This window comes from Otolemur garnettii, unplaced genomic scaffold, assembly GCF_000181295.1.
Source record: "Otolemur garnettii isolate 467f Iridium unplaced genomic scaffold, OtoGar3 scaffold00023, whole genome shotgun sequence".
NCBI lineage: Eukaryota > Metazoa > Chordata > Mammalia > Primates > Galagidae > Otolemur > Otolemur garnettii.
The window spans coordinates 8,914,608-8,937,384 of NW_003852418.1; the positions used below are offsets into that span (position 1 = coordinate 8,914,608).

A 22,777-nucleotide genomic window follows, 5' to 3' on the forward strand; every position below is an offset into this window, starting at 1 on the left:
AATGGGTGTATTCTCTCGGGGGAGGAGCGAGGACTTCATTAACGCCTCATTCCCCTTGGATGAGAAGTTGAGTGAATTTTTATCGTGTAGAATGTATAAGAAGGCTGGGTTTAGGTAATCAGCTTTCCTATTTACACTCTTAGGGAAAGAAATAGAAATCATCAGTAAGCATGCATAATTAATGAATAAAGTATATTTCCCTTTGTTTTCTGGCAGGTACAAGGAAATGCTAGAACTAGTGATCTCACCCAGCCTCACTGTAAACAGCGACTGTCTGGATAAACTGAAGTTTAACTGTGCTGACTCCGCCACGTGGACTCGGAGTGACAGAAGAGGTAGGCCTCCTGTGATGAGTTTTGGCAGACAGCTGTGGTGATCCCTACGGATACAGCAAGGGACTGACTCACATCCTTTCCAAAGTCCTGTCCTTAGGACAGTTTCTCCTGCTGCTGTTTAAATTACTGCCTCTGACCCAAAACACGGGTATATGTCGCTAACCATGTTACCATGTCGTTAGCGTGTGCTTACTCATGTTCTGAGTTTCCTTTCTTGGTCTCTAGTTCCAAGGAATACTGACACCACCGCAGACGGATGTGTTCCAGGCCCAGCCCTGGCTGTATTCCGCAGTGTCCCCGTCTCCAGCTCTGAGCTCTGTCCTCGCAGCCCTTCTCTGCCATCCCCTCCTCCAGGCAGGCGTCTTTTTACAGGGCAAGTTGCCATCAGGACAAGAACTCGGCCACCTTTAGCTTTCAGGTCGGGTTGGAATCAAGGAAGCAGAGGAGGGTTAAAGATATTTAAAAAATTATTGGCAAGTGATGCAGCCAAACTCGTTTTCGCTAGAACAATCCCAGCTATTGTTTGTTCTGTTTGGGATCTATCAGCCTTCCTGGTAGAGTTTGGAGTTAAGCTGTTCTGTGTAACCATTGGACTTAACCCTTTACTTGGCCAGCTTTGGGCTTTACCTGCTGGTGTTCTGAGAACCCTGGTTGTTTCTCTTTAACTGTCTGCATTTAAGGCCAGTTCACAGGGCCTACATGCCACATAACTGTCATAGAAAACCAGAGTGCTGCGTGTCTAGTGGGAACAGAACATCGCAAGGAACATGCTTTGAGGCAAATCCAGGTCTCCATGAGTACTTATTGCTGTCACCAATACAATGATGTTGTACTTGCACGCTGCTGATGGAGCTGGAGCAACCCTCTTAAAAGTACCACCACGAGGTCTGGGCTCCCATGCCAACACTGGGTGGTAGAGAGCACGTCCTCAGTCTTCCTGGATCTTCAGTGCATCCTGGGCTCTTGGAGAGTTTGAGAAAATTGATTGAGCTCTGCTCAAAGTCATGTGTTCTGGTTTTTGTTTTTCTGAGTAGAGGCTCAAGTTTTCATTTTAGAACCAGTCGTAACAGGCAGGGGCACAGGATGTGAAGTGAGGAGTACCCAAGTCTGAATCTCAGCCTACTGCTTCCCAGCCCAGACATCTTGAGCAAATTGACTTTTCTGAGCCTCAGTTTCCTTTTTGTGAATACTTTTATGACTATTTGTTAAATTATTTTGCAGCCCCTTTGGAATCCATGAGTCTCTTTCTCACCTGCCGAGTGGGGACATACTAATGACTTCCCCCACATAATAATGACTTAATGTCACAGGGTGCCAACTGCAGGAATTCAATGGAAGCGATGGTATGTGAAGTTCATGGCATGCCTCGGGGCAGAGCAAGTGATTAAACTTACCGTTCCATTGTCATTGTCCTCTGAATCAGATAACCACAGTGAATTATGATTGTGAAGCCCACAGCCCGACCTGGCCCCTGAGAATGTCTTTGCTTGGTTTGCGCCATTTTTAAAGCAAAAGTGAACTCGTAAAAATGTGGAGTATTCACATAAAATTCTGTATTTCTGATCTCTCTTGAAATGCTGAGTGCTTTAGCGATGCCGGGCCCATATTCCCACCTGGCTGCCACTGGAAGGAGCTGAGAGGCTCCCTTAGGTGAGTCCCCGCCACTTCCTTTTGTCCCTAATTTTTGTGAGCACATATCTGTGCCACTGTTCAAAACAGTGTAAATCTAGATTCGTTCCCCTCCTCCTCCTTCTCCTCCATCACCATAAGAGCAAACACCTGGCACTCATTTAATTCCCTCAACTCTATAAAAAGTTATCAACCCCATTTACAAATGAGAAAACTCATGCAGAGTGGTTAAGGAGCTTGATTATGAAGCTGCAGACAAATGGTGGCCCAAATTTTGCCCTAGGTGGCCTGACTTCAAAGTCTATTCTCCTACCCAGTAAACTGTGCTATTTCTCATTTAATTATTTTCCCCTATGAAGCTATGAGTCCATTTTGTAGATGTGGAAGCTGAGGCTCAATTTTCTAGATTGCGTAAGCAGCTTAAAGTCACACAGGAATTGATCCCAGGGCCTCTGGCTATGGAGTTCTGACTTTTGAATCACTTTTCTGCCATGCTCTAAGAGTCTCCAGGCCCTACATGTCCAATCCGCCCTCCCAGTGGTGGTACCCACAAACACACTTCTTTTTGTGACTTGGAAATCAGCGTACCCTTTCCTCTGCCCTGGAGCACTACCATGGTGAAGGCTTCGGAGGATAGGGCTGAAAGAGGTCGCTTCCAGATTCAGAGTGGGGAGGGTTAATCAGTTGGGTAAGGTGGTGGAACTGGTTGCACACACACTTCTCTTTCTCTGGAGGCTGTGTGAGCTCCAGCAACTCTGTAAGGGATATTCTACCCTGGAGTATGACTCCCCAAGTGGCAGATTAGGCTGCTCTTCCTGCCTGGCTCCTGTTCTTCCTCCTGCTGGGCCATTCCTTCTATCACAGAGTCTTTTTAAAGTGGTCTCATGGGTCAAGCTCAAAGGAGAATCCCAGGGAGATGTGAGCCATCGGACCTGCCCATGGGGGTTCTGGAGAGAAAATAGACCCCCCCCCCAAAGCTCATCAGTGGCTCCCATTGAATCCTCACCTCTGTCTCTTAGCAGCCATGGGTACCTGGGCTAGAGGTGTAACCTCTTTGGGGCTCATTTGCCCCATCTGTTAAATGGGAGTTTATGTAGGTCAATTATTCCACTGACCTCATAGAGTTGATATGAGGATGAAACGAGTTAAACCATGGAGGGAAAACTCAGTGTTTCTAAAAAGTATAGAGTAAGATCTGAATTCTTTACCCTTAGCCACCAGGAAGCCTCTCACGCTCCTCTCCTCCTCTGTCTCCTCTGCTCCCTGTGCTTTAGCTGGGAAGCACGATTGCCCTCAGGGCCTTTGCACTTGCTGTTCCCTCTGCTTGGACCAGTCTTTCCCAGGCTCTGCAGGACCATCCATCCCTCAATTCTCGTTGGAAAGTAACTGTTCAACAAATGTGTCTTCAGCCATGTGCCCAGCATCAGTCTAAGTACTGGGAAAGCACAGAAAACTCTGCCCTCATGGAACCTACACTAGATGCTGGCAAAGCAAAAGGCTGAGAATAACAATAAATAAGATAAATAAGCAGGATGTGTAGCATGTTGGATGGTGATACAAAGTATGGAGGGAAAAAAGCAGGGAAGGAGGGTAAGGAATGCAGGGGTGTGGGGGTGCGGTTATCATTAGGTGTCTAGGAAAGAGGACCCTGAGAAGGTAACACTCGAAGAAAGACTGAAAGAGGTCAGGGAGGGCTCTGTGTGGCTACAGGAACAAGGCTCCCTGAGCAGAGAAGGCAGTAAGTGCAAAGGCCCTGGGGCAGCTGTGTGCTCAGAGCCCTTGAGGAGGCTGGTCCAAGTGAGCGGAATGGCACAGATCTGGTCCAAAAGGCAAGCAGGGTCACACCCTGCACAGCTTTGTGAGCCGTTGGAAAGACTTTGGCTTCCACCTGTCTGAGTAGGGAGCCATGGGAGGGTTTGAACAGAGGAGGGATGATCTAATTTGCATATTGACAGGTTCCCCCTGGCTACAGATGGGGACAGACTAAAAAGGGTAAGAGCAGAATGGGAGCCGGGAGCGCAGTGAAGAGTGTGACCATCACCCAGGTGAGGGTACTGGTGGCTTGGACTGTGGTAAGAGAAGTGGTGATTGGCTTTAAGGGGGGAGCCTGCAGAGAGCCCAGCCACTCGGCAGCTCTGCTCTGCGCCCTCTTTTATTTTCTTCAGTTTGCTACTCTCTGTCCCAAGTCGTTTATTTGTTCTCTGTGTGTCTGGCTCACCCACAGAATGTAAGTTTCCTGAGGGCGGACCTTGTACACTGAAGTCGACACATAGCCCCACTGCTCAGAACAGGGGAAAACACATAGTGGGTCCTTAAGAAAGATTTGTCAAATGAATGAAGACAGAGTACTCTAAGTCTGCCTGGTCACACTTCCCAGCCTCTGTACATGCCACACGCCCTGCTGGGGGTGCCCTTCTTTTCCTCTTTTTTATAATTTTGGGGGTTTGTTTTTTTTGTTGTTTGTTTGTTTCTGAGACATAGTCTCACTTTATTGCCCTGGGTAGAGTGTTATGGTGTCATAACTCACAGCCACATCAAAGTTTTGGGCTCAAGTGATCCTCTTACTTGAGACTCCTGGGACTATAGGCACCCCCTACAACGCCCAGCTATCTTTTTAGAGCTCACTCTTGCTCAGTCTGGTTTTGAACTCCTGAGCTCAAGCAATCCACCTGCCTCAGCCTCCCAGAGTGCTAGGATTATAGGTGTGAGCCACCGTGCCCAGCCTGGGTTTTTGTTTTTGTTTTTTTAAAGGTTTTTGTTTGTTTTTTTTTTAAAGACAAGCCAATTTCTAGTCATCAGGTAATATAAAAATGCACAACCTTTATAAAAAGTTGAAATACTAGAGCAAATTACCCTTCACCACATCCACCCAACCTCAGCCTGTCCTCCCCTCCCCAGGAGTAACCCTGCCCTCACGGTTTTCGTGGGTGCTATTTAAGGCCGTTTCCTGATCGCAAGCGTTCAAATAAATATTTATATAACTCATGTGTGTCTATGGATATCCATAGATTACCAACTGTGTGTTTACTATAGAAATGACAATATTGCCGGTAAAAGGTTTGAAACACAAAAGCCCTCATCCTATTAAAGTACGTGCTACAGTTTGGCTTTGTTCACTCATTATGGATATAATATCTACTTCCTTTTCTTAACTAAATAGTGCACCAAAGACTGGCCACGCCCCGCTTCATTGACCCATCCCCCTGCAGATGAACTCTCAGGTTATTTTTGTTATTTTTAATTTGTGCCCTTAAAAAGCAACGGTGCAAGAAGTATCCCACGTCAGCCGCTGTCTGCCCACGTGCACCATTTCCCTGGGGAAGAGACTGAGGTGGAAACGCAGCCTCTTAACACGCGCGCCCTTTCCGTCCTGTCTTCCCAACTCCCACTCATTCAACTTGGCTCTGCCCGCTGTGGAACCTTCCTCCACAGGGAGATTCAATAGTGTCTTATTCATTCATTTCATCCAATCGTGGATTCATCAGGTGTTGGATACACCTCCCCGGTGTGAGCATGAAGCCCACCCTCTGCCTGCCTTCCAGGACTTTGCATCCTGAGAGTCACTCTGTTCCCAGGGGCACTTTTGGCCTCTCCCCACAGCCGCCATGCGTCACATCCTGTGTGTCTGGCGTCATCCGGGCCTCTTGAGCATCCCAGCCATGCTCCGCTCACTGCATGAACCGGGGTGAATTCCTGCCTGTCTCTGAGCCTTAGGGCCCTCTTCTAGATAATGAAGATTATGATTGCTGCGACACACATTTTTCAGTAGAGATTAGTAGCTCCCCCACACCTGCCAAGGCGTAGGTGCTGGGAATACAGTGGTGAAGGGCCCCAGTTCCAGAGCTTATGTTCTCATGCAGGAGACAGGTACTGAATTTTTTCTTATTCAGGAATTTTAGATAGTGATAATTTCTGTGGTGAAATAAAGCAGGAATGTGATAGCAAGAGGCCTATGTCAGAGGTGGTGGCTAGAAAGGACTGCATGTGGCCGTGCGTGATAAAGGCTTTGCAGAGTGCTTGACACTTAGAAGGCTCTGGTTGCGCCTGTGGCTCTGTGAGTAGGGCTCTGGCCCCATATACCAAGAGTGGAGGCTTCAAACCCGGCCCGGCCAAACTGCAACAAAAAAATAGCTGCGTGTTGTAGCCAGCACCTGTAGTCCCAGCTCCTCAGGAGGCTGAGGCAAGAGAATCGCTTAAGCCCAGGAGTTGGAGGTTGCTGTGAGCTGTGACGCAACAGCACTCTACCAAGGGCAATAAATGAGACTCTGTCTCTTAAAAAAAAAACACAAAAAAGACACTTAGAAGGCTCTCAGGGGAGAGCAGCCACATATCTCCTCCTTCCTGCACAGGAATCACTCGGGGACCTTGCCACACTGCAAACTCTGATCCTGCCTGAGAATCTCCCTTTCTAACAAGCTCCCAGGTAATGCCGGTGAGCTGGTCCACCAGCCACTTTCTGAGTAGCAAGGCTCTAATTCTTTGGTTCTCGAACTCTGTAGAGCACCAGAATCCCCCAGAAGGGCTTGTTAGCAGCACAGAGACTGCTGGGCCCCATCCCCAGACTTTCTGATTCTGTAGAGGTTTGGGCAGGGGCCTAAGAATTTGCATTTCTCACAAGTCCCTGGTTGGATGGTCTTGGGAACCAGGCTCAAGCACAGATGCTCAAGCTTGGCGGTTTATTGGAATCACCTGGGAAGTGTTCTGTGCATTTTGTTTGTAATGATAACGCCTGGATCCCATCTCGGAGAGTCTGATTTAATTGATCAGGGGAGTGGCTCAGGTATCTGAATTTTTTTAAATCACACCAGACCTTTGGTTGTATACCCGAGGTTGAGAGCCGTTTCTCTCGATGCTGAATTCCTCCTGTACAAAGACAGTTTTTCATTCCTTTGTATATGTGTGTGCAGATTTAAATCCTGCTCCCATTTAACGTACAACTCAGTCTCCAGTTCACAGCGGAGTGACAGATGGATGAGTACAGAGCGGTCCTGAGGATCAACTGCAGGTTGATATTGGCTTTGAATCCTTAGTAAAGTTTCCTTAACTTCCCCTGCTTCATTGTCCACATCTGCAAAGTACAAGTAATGATAACACTTTGATGGGTTGTTATGGGGAATAAGAGGCATAATACTCGTGCAGCCCTGAGCACAAGGCCCCTGTAGGAACCCCTTGAGAGGTATTCATTACTATTCACAGGAAAATTGGATTTTGATTGTGTCCCATCTTCTGGAAGGGGGAGGGGGAGAGAAGTTACCTTGAATAGAGAAAAAAAAATTTTTAATGCAGATGCATTTATCAAAAGCAGGGGCAGTAATCTCGCTTAGTGATTCCAAGGAGAAGTGAAACCACTGTCCACAGAACAAACTGGGCTGCCTGCTTCTCTGGCTTCCTGCACCTCCTCTGCCCTGGGCGTGACGAGGCCTAATTTTCAGTTTCAGTCTCACCGGTTCCAGCCTGAAGCTGGCAGGTTTTGATTCATTTTATCCCAGCCAGGTTGAGCTGCCCAGAGCTGTGTCCAGGTGCTGGCTGGAGGAATCCGTTGTCGCTTCCCTTCCCTACCTCAAAGCCTTCCTTGGCCTGTCCGCCCAGGGGCCTTCGCTCCCGGAACAGCCCCTACCTACAGAGAGGAGAAATGGGATTTGGTGGGGTACTGGGGCAAGATGGAGACTGCCAGCGCCCTCTTTAAAGAAAAGGGTGCTGACTGCTGTTAATCCCATCTCCTGCTCCATGGATCACCGGTTTATCCCTATAGCAGCGTATCACAAGCTGCACAGTCTTGGGCCACCTGCACTGCCACTGATTACTAATTTTTCTTTAAAACAGCTCCCTAGAAATAAAGTCATTTCAAAAGAATGACTTCAACCAGTTCCAGAAATGAAAAGTTATGGCTTCGATCGTCTAGGTATGGTTCTAGTGTGCATTAAAATTAGTTGGTGATGATTTCAGTAGAAGAGTGGGTATTGATGGGTCTGCAAAGATCACACCCCGGGACACGCTGTCTCATTCCTTTCTGTCCTCAGCAACATCTCCCACGAGGACTTGTTCACGGTCACAGAGACACTCGGTCAGAGTCAAAATCAAGGTCTGGATTCATGCGGTGCCTTTTCAGTCATCACTGTCCCTGGTACAGGAGCGACTCAAATCACCCACACAAGGGAGATGAGCTGACACGGTTTATAGACAGACACCTTTCTTAGCGAAGACCTGCCTCCAGACATCTCGCTGGCACTAGAAATTGTCTCATCTCACTGGGGATCAGTTAGAAGCCAACCCCTGGGGTCCAATTAGGCCACCTAACAACAGTTGCTGCTTCCAGAATCATTAGCTATTTAATCCTCCCAATGAGAGGTGAAAAAAGTGTGAACATTCAAATTGGGCTCATGGATTTAAGTGGCTTAAGCAAGACCCCCCCAGGAGAGTAAAAAGCTAATAACAGCTCCTGGGTGTTGAGCACTCACCATTTGCCAGGTATCTGCCTCCTCTGTGGGTACCAGATGCTGCCCCAATTTGCAGATGAGGAAACTGAGGCTCAGAGGGAGGAATTGACAGGCACCAGGTCACACAGCTGTACTGCAGCGGCGCCAAGATTTGAATTTGGATCTGACCCCTTAAATCCAGCTGCTTTCTTTGGAAAGAAGAGTAAGTGAACAAATTATAAGAGATGTGGCCCATGGTAGGTGGGTAAAAACATCTGTTGACTACATGAATGGATGAGAAACAGTTTGTGTCCCTGGTAAGTTACTTCACACAGTCCCACACAGACACAATCGCATGTAAGTGTGCACTCACACACCCAGACTGAGCTTTAGGTTCCTCTGATTAAAGCTGGATCTTATGCTCTGCTCATTTCTTTGTATTACTTTCTTGGCCCCGATATGCTTTGCAGTTTGTGACTTCTGCAACGGAGATTTATTTTATTAACACAACATTGTGATCATTTGGGGTAACTTGTAGTTTCGTATTAACACACAGTCCGTGCTCTCACCACATAGAGTGGTGGCTTGTGGACCTGCAGCCTCAGCATCACCAGGGGACTTCCTTGAACAATAGAATCAACGTCTACATTTTGGAGCGGGGCCAGGGCTGGGTTTGAACCCACCACCTCTGGCATAGGGGGCCAGCACCCTATTCCTTTGAGCCACAGGTGCTGCCCCAATGTCTACATTTTAACAAGATCCCCAGCATACATCAAGGCTTCAGATGTGTTGGCCTATACCATCTACTTTCTTCCTTTATATCTCATGATCATTGTAGTTTTTTTTTTTCCTAGACAGAGTCTCACTCTGTCACCCAGGCTAGAATGCTGTGGTGTCATAGCTTGCAGCAACTTCAAACTCTTGGGCTCAAGAGATCCTCTTGACTCCGCCTCCTGACTAGCTAGGACTACAGGTGCCCGCCACAGTGCCTGGCTAGTTTTTCTATTTTAAGTAGAGACAGGGTCTCACTCTTACTCAGGCTAGTCTTGAACTCTTGAGTTTAGGCAATCCACCCACCTTGGCCTCCCAGAGTGCTGGGATTACAGGCATGAGCCACCCCACCCGGCCTGATTATTGTCGTTAAATATTCATTTATGTGATTATTTGCCGTTCATCTCCCCCACTAGACAGGAGGTTCCAGAAAGATAGAGACTGCTTTTGCTCCCTGTCATGACCTGGTTGAGCACATGCCTGGCAATGAATGAATGAATGAATGAATGAGCAAGCTCATCTCAGAGGCTATAACCATCTGCTTAGCAAATCCTCCCCTCAGCCATAGGAAGCTGAGGAGGAAAGGAAGGCTCAGAGTCTTTAATTCAGAAATAAATGGAGGGTCAGCACAGTGGCTCACGCCTGTAAGAAGAGCCACTCTGCCTTCCCAACTTGAGAGCCAGTAATTGCCTCATTTTATGCACCAGCCACAGCTGCCAAGACAAGTGGTGAAGCTTGGAGTAAACAGATTTGCCTGCCTTAGGTGCCAAGTCACTAGGGCTGCACGAACTACGAGCACAGTGGATCTAAGTTGTCATCCGTGACTCCTCCATTGGCCTGACCTCATGGCCTATGTGTTCCAGTATAAGTCTATCTTGGCAAGTTAAGTGGTACCAACAAGACTGAGAACAGGAGGCTGTGATCAGCAGGGAGTCCAGCTCCATCTGCCAGGCACCAGATCCCACCAAGGTCAAAGGAGTACCCGCTACTGCTGAACACGGTGTCTTCATCACTCTGAAGATTCTTGGGGCTCACCTGAAGAGTGGCATCAGTGGGTCATCTCTCTGTCCATATGCTAATGGCTTATGTCTGAGATTAGGGTGACCCACAAGAAGTATGGCCACTCCCTCTGGATTGCCAGCTTGCAATCTGCTTGTCTCCCAGAAGGAAGGTCTATGATGACTGTGACATCATGGAGGGACTCATGGACACTGTTCACACCCACTCTGTCCCTCTGGCAAGCTGTGGACCATGGGATTGTCCACAGTATCATCCCTGTATTCAATGGTGCCGATTCAAGGCTGTGGCAAGGTCTCTCCTGAGCTGAACAGGAAGTTCCCTGGCTCAGTCCCCTGTGTCTCTATCCTCAGTGTGTCTGTCCAAGCTCTGACTTCCCACCAAGAAAGTGGTGGTGTGGGCACCTGGGGGTCATTGAAAGACATTCTGGGCTGCACTGAGGAGCAGGTTGTCTCCTGCGACTGCTCATCTTTCCACTTGTCACACCGGAGCTGGCCTTGCCCACAGTGACCCCTCCATCAAGGCCACTTCCTGGTCCAATGATGATGTTCACCCACAACAGCGGCAGGGCAGACGTCCAAGCCCATGTGACCTCTGAGGACAAATAGCCCTGGGTCACCAGTGGGAGCAACCAGGTGAAGAGGGAAGCTGCCTGCTCCAGGGCAGTCCCTGCTCCCCCTCTCCACCCCGACACAGCCCTGTCCCAGCCCCCTAGGAGGGAAGGAGCTTAGAGAAACCTGCCTTCCCATGGACATCTAGGTCATGGGTGAAGTCTACACCATCCTAACCAGGAGAAAGGAAGGGAAGAAGAGAGGGAGGAGCAGAGAAAACCCATCATTGCATATTCAGTTCAACACGCTCGTTTTCGGCGTCCTCAATTCCCCATCGTGTCCTGGGTTGAAAAGGTTAAGTGTGATACCAATAGAAAACAGGTAAAAAGAAAACAATCACACAATCTGTTTCTCCTTCTCCCCGTCTTCCTGGGGTTGCCAGGGTGGAAAAGGGAGAGTACGGTGGATTTGCACGACAGGGGAGGGAGACCTGCCCTTGTGGGGAAGCAGGTTGCTCAGCAATTCCCAGGAACAGGGTGGAGGCTTGAAGAAGAAGCCGGTGGGGGAAACATGCAAATCATGGCGCAGAGACGGGAAGGCAAAACGCTCGCCTCAAATTTATGGAACGCCAAGTTCATTCGAGCCCATAGGAATGCTGTTTCCATAGATTTAGATTTTTATGAATATTTACATATTTATGAAAGAAAAGATTCAAAATGTTTAATTCAGTGACTTACGCATTGCTAAACACACTCAAGTCAGCAGCTTTGATCAGTAATGGAACCGTGGCTGCTCCAGAATGAGACAGTTCATTCTCTAGTCCTGGGGGAGGATGAAAAAGGGAGATGCATTGTGGGGCGCCCTGCCTGGGAGAGCCAACCCAGGGTAGGGAAATCAGCACTGAGTGAGCACCGACTGTGTGCCAGGGGCTTTCCTTCATGTCCTGACATTAAGCTTTTTTTTCCCCCAGCGATGGGGTCTCTTCCTTTTGCCCAGGCTGGAGTGCAGGGGTGACTTCACAGCCTGCGGCAGCCTTGAACTCCTCAGCTCAAGCGATCCTCCTGCCTCAGCCTCCCCACTAGCTGAAACTACAGGCATGAGCCACTGCGCCCAGCTCCTACTCTTTTTTCTTTTAGTGTGACACATAATAAGAAATATATTTTTATACTGCCATTTAGCTTGTACACACAGCACATTTGCACAACTATCACTGGAACAAAAGTTTCACCCAATTCCTTCTTTACTATGCTAACATGTTATGTAATGAGATAGACAATTCTCTATGTTTGTGTGACTCTCTAAATGAACTCTAAGGTCACCACCACCCCCACCCCTTGAACGATTATTTGACTCAGCCAGGGGAGATGAATAAGGGTATTGACTTCAGACTGGACTCACGTAGCCCTCGAGTTCAAGCCCCCCTGCCCTTGCCCGCAGGCTGTATGACTTGAGCTGGGTATGGGAACTGTGGAGCCCCCCAGTGGCATTGCCTGCCTCCTTGCATTGTTGTGGGAACACACAAGGGCATGTACACCAGCAGTTAAGAGGGCCTGGCACGTAGTCAACTTTTAAATCAATGTTTGTTGCTATTGAGACGATGAGCGTCATCATCCACTGTAGTGCCAAGGTTGAGAGACAAACTTTGGAGCCGGAACACCTGGGTTCAGATCACAGCTTCACCTGTTAGGTCCTGTGCGGCCCTGGGTGAGTTATCGAAACTTTCCTTGCCCCAGCTCTTCCTTCATCTGGGGATGAGAATAGAACCTTCCTCATGGTACAAGGATTAAAATAATCCAAGTGAAGTATTTGTAAGAGACCTTGGCACGTAGCCAGCTCTAGGTAAATGATGGAGATCATCATTAACTCCTTCAATCCTCATGCATTCTTGTGAGATAAGTATTTTTATCCTCATTGCGCAGGAGTCTGAGGCCCAGAGATCTAGGCAACCTGCTCCGAGACTCACAGCAGTAAGAGCAGAAGTTAGAGGTCCAGGATGGTCGGCTGAGGCTCCCTCAGCTCAGGAGCTAAGAGAGGCTCAAGTGCTGGGCCTTAGGGCCCAAGGATGGCCTGGCCACTTCCCTCCACAACAGGGAGTGGGAAGTGGGAGGTCAGGGCACACTTCCCCGTCAAGAGGCACGTTATCTGGAATTTGTCCAGGACATGGAGTTGCATTGTTCAAGACGATAGAACACAAAGATCCCCCCCAGTGAACTGTCCTGATGTGGAGCTGTCTTCTGGCAAACAACTCTCCCAGCTGTGTGTCCAGGCATCAGGGCAAGGCACTTGTGTCAGGAGCTCAGGCCTCATCTGTCTCCCTGCTCCATCACCCTGGGTGGCACCTAGGAGAGGACCCAAGACGTGCTTCGCCTGGAGTGCTGGTGCCGGCCCCACCTGGGCCCCAGGGGCTGGAAGTGGGGAGGCAGGGGAGGAAGGCCAAGGCAAGGTAATATCGTCGGAAGGAGGGGAATGGTCGCCGGATAAGCAAAGCCAACCAGTGGCTGCCATTCTGGGGTTCTTGGGGTTGTTTTTGAGGCAGGGAAGGGAGTGGGTCTCCACCCAGGAGTGAAATGCCACCAGCTTGCTTCCGTTCCCAGTTGTGCTGCTGTCTCGGCAGGTGGCCCAGCTCAAGCTCAGTCCATCTCTTTGGCCCTTGTGTTTCCGTCTATACAATGGGTGGGGAAGGGATTCTACTCTGATGTTCCAGGATGCTATAGATTCTTTATAGGTCACCCTTTGTTGACAAAGCACACCCAGAAAAGGTACTGAACACCTTGAGAACAGGAGTGCCCAGCCTGGGTGCCAGAGCAAGACCCTGTTTCCAAAAATAAATAAATAACAAAGATGACAAGTATTAAAATGTTGTCCTGACAATAAGCTTCTGTGCAAGAAAAAGCCCAAGATGAAACTCCAAGTCTGCTTCTGCTTCAGCGGAGTCAGCTGAGTCACCACTTCTGCAGAACATCAGCCTGAGAGCTAAAACACTTCCAATTTTTCTTTTCCCCTCCAGGCATCACCAAATCGGCGGCCCTGAGAGCATCCCCGCTTTTCACCCGGTGAGTTCCATTGCCTCCTCTCCTCACTCACTCCCTTTCTTCTGTCTTAGGGGATGGAAATAAGAAGAGGGGACTCTGGAGCCACACTACCTGGAGAGGAATCCCAGCACCCACACTTCCCAGCTGAGCAGCCTTGAGCTAGTGACTACTTCCTGTAGCCTCAGTCTTCCCATCTGGAAAAGAGGCACAGTCATGATACTGCTGCCTGCCCCATGAAATAAGAAAAATACATGGAATGCACTTAGAACAAGCCCTGCGGTAGAGCGTTCGGAGGGCCTTAGCTGTTATTTTCTTCTTTTTTCTCTTCCTTCTTGTTAAAATTCTCTTTCCCTTCCCTAACTCTCCTTTCCCATGCATAAACTTCCTGAATTCCTCCCTCCCTTCCTTCCCAGCCTCTCCCTCTCTCTTTCCCTCCTTCCTTCCCTCTCCCTCCTTTCTCTCCCCGCCTCTCTCTCCCTTTGGCTGGGCTCCTTCCTCCCCTTCTCACTCCCATGTCGCTCCCTTCTCCCTCTGGGGTCCCCCCTCCTTCCGCTCTATCCTTTCAGCCTGTCTTCCTACTCTAACTCTCACGCATTGCTCCTCCATACCAAATCCCACACTGAGCTTTGAAAACTTAGAGGTGAACAAGACACAGTCCCTGCTCCTGGAGAGGCTCCAGTCTAGTGGGGGAGACAGTCTAATCAACCAAAGATCTCAACCCAGTGCCATAAATGCTCCACTGTAGGCACGTGCTGGGCCAGTGGAGCTCAGGGAATGATGGGCCAAGCCCACTGGTGCCTGTGAAGCCCTGGGCTTGGCCTGGCTGCCTGGGGGTCAGCACTTTGGCATGTGAAAACCCTCCTTCCTCTCCAACACGGGAGAAAATGTTTATAAGAAAGACATTTTCTTAGCCTTCCTTTCCCTCTAGAGATGTTTCAGGCAGCAGTTAGTAGGACTGTTACAGCTACCTAACTCCTTTTTAGGGCAACAAAGTTAGAGAGCTCCCCCATTCTTTTTCTGGGTTTTAACTTTAGCCCCAGTTTGATCCAAGTCCCTTAAATGGATTTTTATGGGACGCAGGAGTTGTCACCTCGGATCTCCACCTTACTTCTCTTCTAAAAAGGCCATAGATTGGGAGCATTTTCCAAATAAGATTCTCTGCTTAGCAGGAAGTCCCAACCCACCAGATACCTGCTTTCTAGACACCCCAAAGAGCTGAAACATTGACTGATGAAACACCTTCCAGGATGGAGTCTGCCATCTCCAGCTCAAATAAGTTTCTTATGCATTTTGGAACAAGTTATTCAAAATAACCCTTTGTCCCAGTAGTCATCAAAAAGAACATGGAGACCTTTGTTTATAATCCCATAAACCTTTGCGTTCCTCTTCTGCCTACCATGCAGTTTCCTAGGGAGGAGACGCTCTGGAATGAAACAGGCTTTACCTAAAATGATGTGATGTAACAAAATGGAATAAGCTACAGCAGACTTGGGAACCTCAGCAACGTTTACAAATGCCAGTAATTTACAAATGCCAGTCACCATAATTAGGTACAACACTCCGGGTTGTCCCAGCTGTGGTATCCAGAGGAAGCCGCACAATGGCAGGGTTAAGGGGATGGCCTCTGGAGCCAGGATTCAAATGCTGTGTTTTTGCTTTTGGCACGTTATTTAGTCTCTTTCTGCCTCTGTTTTCTTGTCTGTAAAATGGGGACTGGAATAGTAATCACCTTTGAGAGTTATCACATGTGTTGGGACGCCTAAATGAGCCAGTCTACATAAGGTAACTAGGACAGTCTTTGGCACATCACAGACAAGAATTGTCAGCTACCTTTACCACTAAGTGAAGTGGGCCACGTAGGGAATGTTGCAGAGAGAGGGTGGCACTCAGTCTCCAGAGCTGGCCACTCCTACTCAAATCCAGCCGATAGCGCCACCCTGGAGTACAGGCAGTAGCTTTCTGAAGCACCTGCTTTCCAAGAAAAGGGGAAGTTAACGTGTGTGTGTGTGTATGTGTGACAGAAATTTCCAATTTTAGAATATTACCAGTGAATTGAAATTAGCAAAAAAACTAAGTGCACTGGCCAAAGAAATTATATTCATGGATCCTTGGACAGAATATGGCCCCAGAGCCACCATTTTGCTCCTGTGGTGTTAGAACAGCTCATCTTGGTTCAGCGCCCATAACGCCGTGGTTAGAGCTCAAGCCACATACACCAAGACAGGCGGGTTCAAACCCAGCCTGGGCCAGCTAAACAATAATAACAACTGCAACAAAAAAATAGCTGGGCATTGTGGCAGGGGCCTATAGTCCCAGCTACTTGGGAGGCTAAGGCAGGAGAATCACTTAAACCCAAGAGTTTGAGGTTGCTGTGAGCTGTGATGCCACAGCACTCTACTGATGGCAACTTAGTGAGACTCTGTCTCAAAAAAAATAAAAAAAAAGAACAGCTCACCTTGACCTTATTGCTATGTGGGTGAATCCCAGCCCTGTAAATGAGAAGCAGCAAAGTTTTATGGAAGTGTGGGCTCCAAAGTTAGAGTCCTGAGTTTAGGTTCTAGACTTACCACTTTCTCTCTGTGACTTGACCTCTCTGAATTTTGATTTCTCATTCCTAAAATGGGAGTTATTATAGCCCACCCCCCACAGAGTTGATAATAGGAGTGATGAGACACAAGTTGTTAAGAGTTTATGTGGCATAATTTCCAGCCCATAGTAAGAACACAAGGATCAGTAGCTATCATATTACAAACATTCTAGGTAAATGGTTCTAATAGTTGCATACCAGTAGGGGAGAGACACTGACCTCACCATGATTTTGTTGTTGTATATTTGTTTATGTGGGGTGTTTTTTTTTTTTTTACAAAACTATAGTACTATTTATTCTTGGGTCAGTGACTGACCTTCCCCCCCATTAGTGTTCATCAGGTACCAAACTGGCATTGGTACGTGACTGTTATACCCTACCCCTTTGTGTAATCTACTGTTTACCATGGAGTACAGAATCCACTTGGGGTCTTTGGTTGCAAGCAACAGAAATCAAATCTAGTTGATGTAAGTCTAAAAGGATATTTTTAAAATGTCTGGAGTAACTCACAAATAAATGAAAATGAAATAATCAATCCTTGAGAAAGACTAGGAATAGGACAGATCCCGTAATCTAAGCAATACAAAGGAAATAAAAGCAGTCTCTTCAAGGTCTGAATGTTGGAATGCATGATTCAGCTCAAGATTTAAATTCCCAGGACAGAGTCTGATTGGATGATCTTGTACCATGTGCCCACCCATTCATTGGTTAAGAGCAAGTCATCCTTTTTTTTTTCTTTAAACAAAGTGTTCTGTTACCCAGGCTAGAATGCCCAGCTCACAGCAACCTCAAACTTCTGAGTTCAAATGATTCTCTTACCACAACTTCCCAAGTAGCTGGGACTACAGGCACCCACCACCATGCCTGGCTAATTTTTCTATTTTTATTAGAGACAGAGTCTCATTCTTGCTCAGGCTCGTCTCCTGTGCTTAAGGGATTCTCCCACCTCAGCCTCCCAGAATAAGGAGCCACTGCGGGTCAGAACAAGGCATCTTGATTGACAGCCCTGTTAAAGCTGCAGTCAATTTGGAAGGTGTCTAAATTAAGGCAGACTATCAGGACGGGATAGGCTATGCTGCAGGAATCAATAAACCCTGAAATCTCAGTTTCACAATCTCAGTTGTGAAATCTTTACACAACAAACGTTAGTTTGTTACTCACATAAGGTTAAGGTGACCAGATTTTAACATTAGTAAAGCGGGACACCATTGACTGGCGGGGGGTGCCGGTTCTTAATTAAAAATTTGGTCTATATGGAGCAACAAAAATTTTCATAGAACCCAAAAATAGTATTGTAATATATATATTTTTAATTTCAACATAAGTACAATTTACAAATATAATACATTAAAAAAAATTATGTATAGGGCAGCGCCTGTGACTCAAAGGAGTAGGGTGCCAGTCCACTGGGCGACCTTGCCCAGGAGGGGAGTAGGGAGTTTACAGTAGCCTTTTCATTTCCAAATGAAGTTACATTAACCTCTTCATTCCCAAATGGAGTTACATTAACCTTTTCAGCAGCCGAAACCGTATATTCCCTTCCCATTTTCCCGCCCTTCCCTAGCTTGTCATGCATTTTTTCCAAAAATCAGAACTTTTTAAAAATGCCACAGGATGCAGGACAAATTGTTAAAAATTGGGACTGTCCTACCAAAAGCGGGACGTCTGGTCACCTTACATAAAGTCCAATGTGGGTGAGGTGAAACTCTCCAGGACAGCTCTCCTCCACAAGCTGACTCTGGGATCTAGGATGTTTCCATGTTATGGCTCTGCAATCTCAACCTGGGCCCTCCACAGTTGCTGTCAAAAGAGGAGAGAGGGGGAGAAGGGTGCAGGAGTTGAATTTATTTGCCAGGCCTAGGTGTGGTTTACAACATATCTATCCACATTCTATTAAGCTGAATCTAGCCATGTGGTTGAATCTGACTGCAAAGGAAAGAGAAAATGTAATCTTTCTGATTCCCAGGAAGAGGACAGTGAAATGGGATTTGATGAGCATGTATGTTGTCTCTGCCCTGGAAAGAGTAAATACCCAAAGAAAAGTGGTGATGCTGATACCAAGATAAGAGGGAAGGGATGCTGGGCTGGGCCTGGAGACTCAATCTTCTCTCCTTCCACACAGACCTTGCCCACGTGTCCTACCCAGCCAGCCTTCCACAGCCATGGCAGCCTACGGCCAGACACAGTACAGCACAGGGATCCAGCAGGCTGCCCCCTACGCAGCATACCCACCTCCAGCACAAGCCTACGGGATCCCTTCTTACAGTGAGTACCATACAGCCTTTACTTTCCTCCTGGGGTCCCTAACATCATGGTCTCTATTTTGCCCTGTTGCCTCAGTTAAATGCAGAATGAGAAATGGAGCTGGCCTACTTTCAGATTGATTGGAGAGAGGCTTCAGGCAGGGTTAGGACCAGGTACTCAAGAGATAATGTCAGGAATCAGCCTCTGCTTCCCTTGGTGTGGGCTTCAGTCTCACACAGCTTCTCCCATTGTGATGGCAAAGACATGCCTGCCGTTCCAGCTGCAGTTCCTCAGTAGAGAGACCCTCCTATCGGGGACTTCCCGTAGACCACCAAGAATTTCTCTGACTGGACTCACATGCCCATCCAAGACAATGGAATGCTCTGGATAGTCACATTTGGCCACATGTCCACCCATGGAACCAGGGGTCAGGTTGGCCTCACCAGCCGATCTGAATGTGAGGAAGGAGGGGTTCACGAAGGAGCAGGTGGGGCAGGTGGAAACCACAGATGTCCACTGCAGCTGGCTTTGCAGTCCACTCAAATCCATGGTATCCAGTGGAAAGAACATGGCATTGGTGGACAGGAGACCTCCTTCCAGACTCAGCTGCCCCTGCCTTCTCCGGGCCTCAGTTTCTACAACTGAAAGATTACTATGTTCATCTTACCTTTCCAACTCTTTTTTTTTTTTTTTTTGAGATAAAATCTCACTCTGTTGCCCTGGACAGAGTGCCATGGTGTGCTCATAGCAACCTGTCTCCTGGGCTCAAGCTATACTCTTGTCTCAGCCTCCTGAGTAGTTGGGACTACCACATGACACCCAGCTAGTTTTTCTATTTTTAGCAGAGATAGGGTCTCACTCTTGCTCAGGCTGGCCTTGAACTTGTGAGCTCAAGCAATCTACCCACCTCATCTTCCTAAAGTGCTAGGATTACAGGGGTGAGCCACCGCGCCCAGCCTACCTTCCCAGCTCTTAATAGATGGTGTCACTTGAGTTGAGTGTAGAGGCTGAATCTTACACAGCAGAAGCTCTATAAGTTGACCACCGAAAGGACAGTAGCAAACTGGTCAACATACAGAGGTGGTCAGCATAAGGAAGTAGGCCTACCGTGCTGATATGTCCTTGTGGTACCTGTCTGGTTGATGAAAATTAGATCAAGGTAAGGAGGTAGTCAATGTAGGGAGGTGGTAAATTGTGGAGATTCTACTGTATTACTGTATTTCTTTCTTTCTTTCTTTTTTTAGAGTCAGAGTCTCACTTTGTCGCCCTCAGTAGAGTACCGTAGCATCACAGCTCACAGCAACCTCCAGCTCCTAGGCGATTGGGCTTAGGCGATTCTCTTGACTCAGCCTCTCGAGTAGCTGGGACTACAGGCACCCGCCACAACACCTGGCTATTTTTTTTTTTTTTTTTTGCAGTTTGGCTGGGGCCAGGTTTGAACCCGCCACCCTCAGTATATGGAGCTAGTGCTCCGAGCCACAGGCGCCACCCTCTACTGTATTTCTTTCTGCCCTAGTCTTCCTCTCTGCCTCTGTCCTGTTCATTCATTAATGTATCCCTTCATTCATTCATTCAATATCAAGTCATGTACTAGGCATACGATGTTTAGCAAAGCAGAATGGGCCTTGTCCTTGCAGAGCTTTCAGTCTGAAACAGGTGCTTCAGCAGCACTGGGTCCACATTTTTGGTGTCAAGATGAGGAAGACCTGGGTACATAGGACCGCTATAGACGGTTCCTGTTGCCTGGCTCTGCCACAGTCCCCACTCAGCCCCTGTTAGTCCCTTGAATTATCTGCCTGCCCCCTGAAAATATCTGAGTTTGTAAATCCTAGCCTAGAGGGAAAAAAAATTGAACAGATTTTTTAAATTGTATGTGCTATTTCAAATTATGACGCACGATGCAAAGGAAGAGCTGCTGGCAAGAGAGAAAGCAAGGAAGACTCATTTAGGTTCCAGGGCCAGGGAAGGCCCTCTCAGTAGGAGCCAAGTCGGCTGAGAATTGAGAGATGGGCTTGTGCGAACACAGCAGAGTGTCCAGGAAGACAGGTGGCCCGTGGGAAAGGGAAGGAATCTGGCAAATCCAGGAAAACCAGTGGCCAGAGAGAATGGGAGATGCAGTGAGTGAGGTGGGCAGGGCCGTCAAGGCCAGAAAAGATTTGGGGGGTTTATTCCAAGTGAGAAGGGAAACCACTGGGGAGTTTCTAAGCAGTGGGTGACATGGTACAATTTGGGGGTTTTAAAGACCACTTTGGCTGCTGTGGGGAGGCTGGAATCAAGAAGAAACAGAAAGGCCCAATGGGAGACTGATGGAGGAGGCAATGTTGGAGGCCTGGAGCAAGGCCGTGGCCGTGGGCAGACAGAAGGAGACAGAGTAGGGAGGACGCTGGACGTGGGATTGACAGGTCCTGGCCGGGCAGCAGGTCAGGCATTAGTAGTAGTCACCACCACTGACTGCCTGTCTTTCACATTGGTTTATGTCCATTAATTCCTTTAATCCCCGCCTCAACCCTACCAGGAAGGTCACATCATTATCCTCCCTGGAGGGATAAAGAAACAGAGGCCCAGGGGAGATAAATAACTCACCCAAGGTCACCCAGCTGTTTGGAAGCAAAAGTGGAACTAAACCCAGGCAGCCTCCCTCTGGAGTCCGTGCCCTCCCTGCTGAGCTCTGCAGCCTGGGTGTGCGTTCCATAAATCCTGGGGGATTACCTGTGACAGACCTTGGCCAACAGGTGTGGGCATCTTTTCTAACTTTCTTTCTCTGCTTTGCTAGAAGGGCTTATAATACAATCACACGGACGTTACCCAGCTTGGCTGACAGCCAAGGAAAATGAAGCCATATTATTTTTCACATAAAAGAGAAAACTAGTCCTGCTCCCAGACAAAACATGGCATCAGGGGGAAATTAATTCAGTTCAAAGTTATTTTACCGTCTCAGTTACTTTCGGAGAGTCTGCTCCTGAATGATGCGGCCTCGGTGATAAGAGCACATGTCCTGGAGTTCTGCTGCCTGGACTCACATCTCACCGCTGCCTATTGTCAGTTGTAAGACACTGGGGCCAATGGCCTCACCTCCCTGAGCCTCAGTTTCCTCATTCATACAATGGGAGTAAAACTAATCTGGCCTCCTCATGGTTCTTGTAAGGATTAAATGAGATCATCTCTATGAGGGGGTGGCTAGATTTTTCTGTAAAGAGCCAGCTTAGTACATAATATCTACTTTGTTTGCCATACGGTTGCTATCACAGCTACTCAGCTCTGCCACTGTAGCGTGAAAGCAGCCAGGCAGTATGTAAAATGATGAGTATGCCTCTGTTCCAATAAAACTTTATTTACACAGACAGGCAGCAGGCCAGATTTGACCCTCGGTCCCTGATCTAGTGAAGGGCTTCCTCTGAGAGCCCGGCCCAAGAGAAATGCTCAGTCAATACCAGCTGTCTGAGTAGAAGCCAGGCTGCCATGCACACACACCCATGTCCACATCACAACAATAACAGGTGGGGTGAAGAGCCGCTTCCCCTTGCCTATGCCTGCACTCCAGCAAGAGTGTTTGCTCATCGTCTGGGCAAACTTTGTCGACTCTTGTTGGGAAACTTTTTTCATTGCTCCTTGGCAAATAGCACTGTTTACTTTTGTTTAAATAGCTGGAGGGAAATAATCCAATTGAACACTAGAGACAAGGACACTGGGGAGTATTGAGTATTTTTTTCTCAATTGCTTATGCAATATTTAAGACATATAATAAAAGCATAAAGAGTAATACTACAAACACATGTAAATTGGCCATCCAACTTAATAGAGGAAGGTGGCCTTCCTTTTTTCCCAGAGATACATCACCTCTTATTTTGATGTTTATTGTTCCCCTGCATTTGTTATTGTAGAAGAGGAGGCAGCAAACTTTTTCTTCAAAAAGCCAGATAGTAAATACTTTTGTCTTTGCAGACCATACAGACTCTATTTCAACTACTCAACTCTCCCAATGGAATGGGAAAGAAGCCACAGACAATGCATAAGTAAATGGGCATGTCTGTGTTTCAATAAAACTTTATTTACAAAAACAGGCAGCAGATCACACTTGGCCTACGGGCCATAATTTGCTGACCATGATGTAGAATATTTTAAGCATGTTTTAAAATTTTATATACATTGTGTCTTTTAGTATGTATGTTTTTTGCTTTTTCCACCTGACTTGACT

General features: G+C 47.6%; 1 protein-coding gene across 2 annotated transcripts in view; it reads left to right on the plus strand.

Annotated features, from left to right (window-relative positions):
• The window catches only part of EYA2 (EYA transcriptional coactivator and phosphatase 2), a 258,220-nt gene that overhangs the window by 83,407 nt on the left and 152,036 nt on the right, over window positions 1–22,777 (plus strand). For both annotated transcript variants that reach the window (XM_003787676.1, XM_012803838.1), the window contains exons 2-4: window positions 217–335; window positions 13,727–13,772; window positions 18,461–18,603. In XM_003787676.1, coding sequence (XP_003787724.1) covers window positions 227–335; window positions 13,727–13,772; window positions 18,461–18,603 — 298 coding nt within the window. In that variant the 5' untranslated portion in view covers window positions 217–226. The remainder of the gene's footprint in view (window positions 1–216; window positions 336–13,726; window positions 13,773–18,460; window positions 18,604–22,777) is intronic.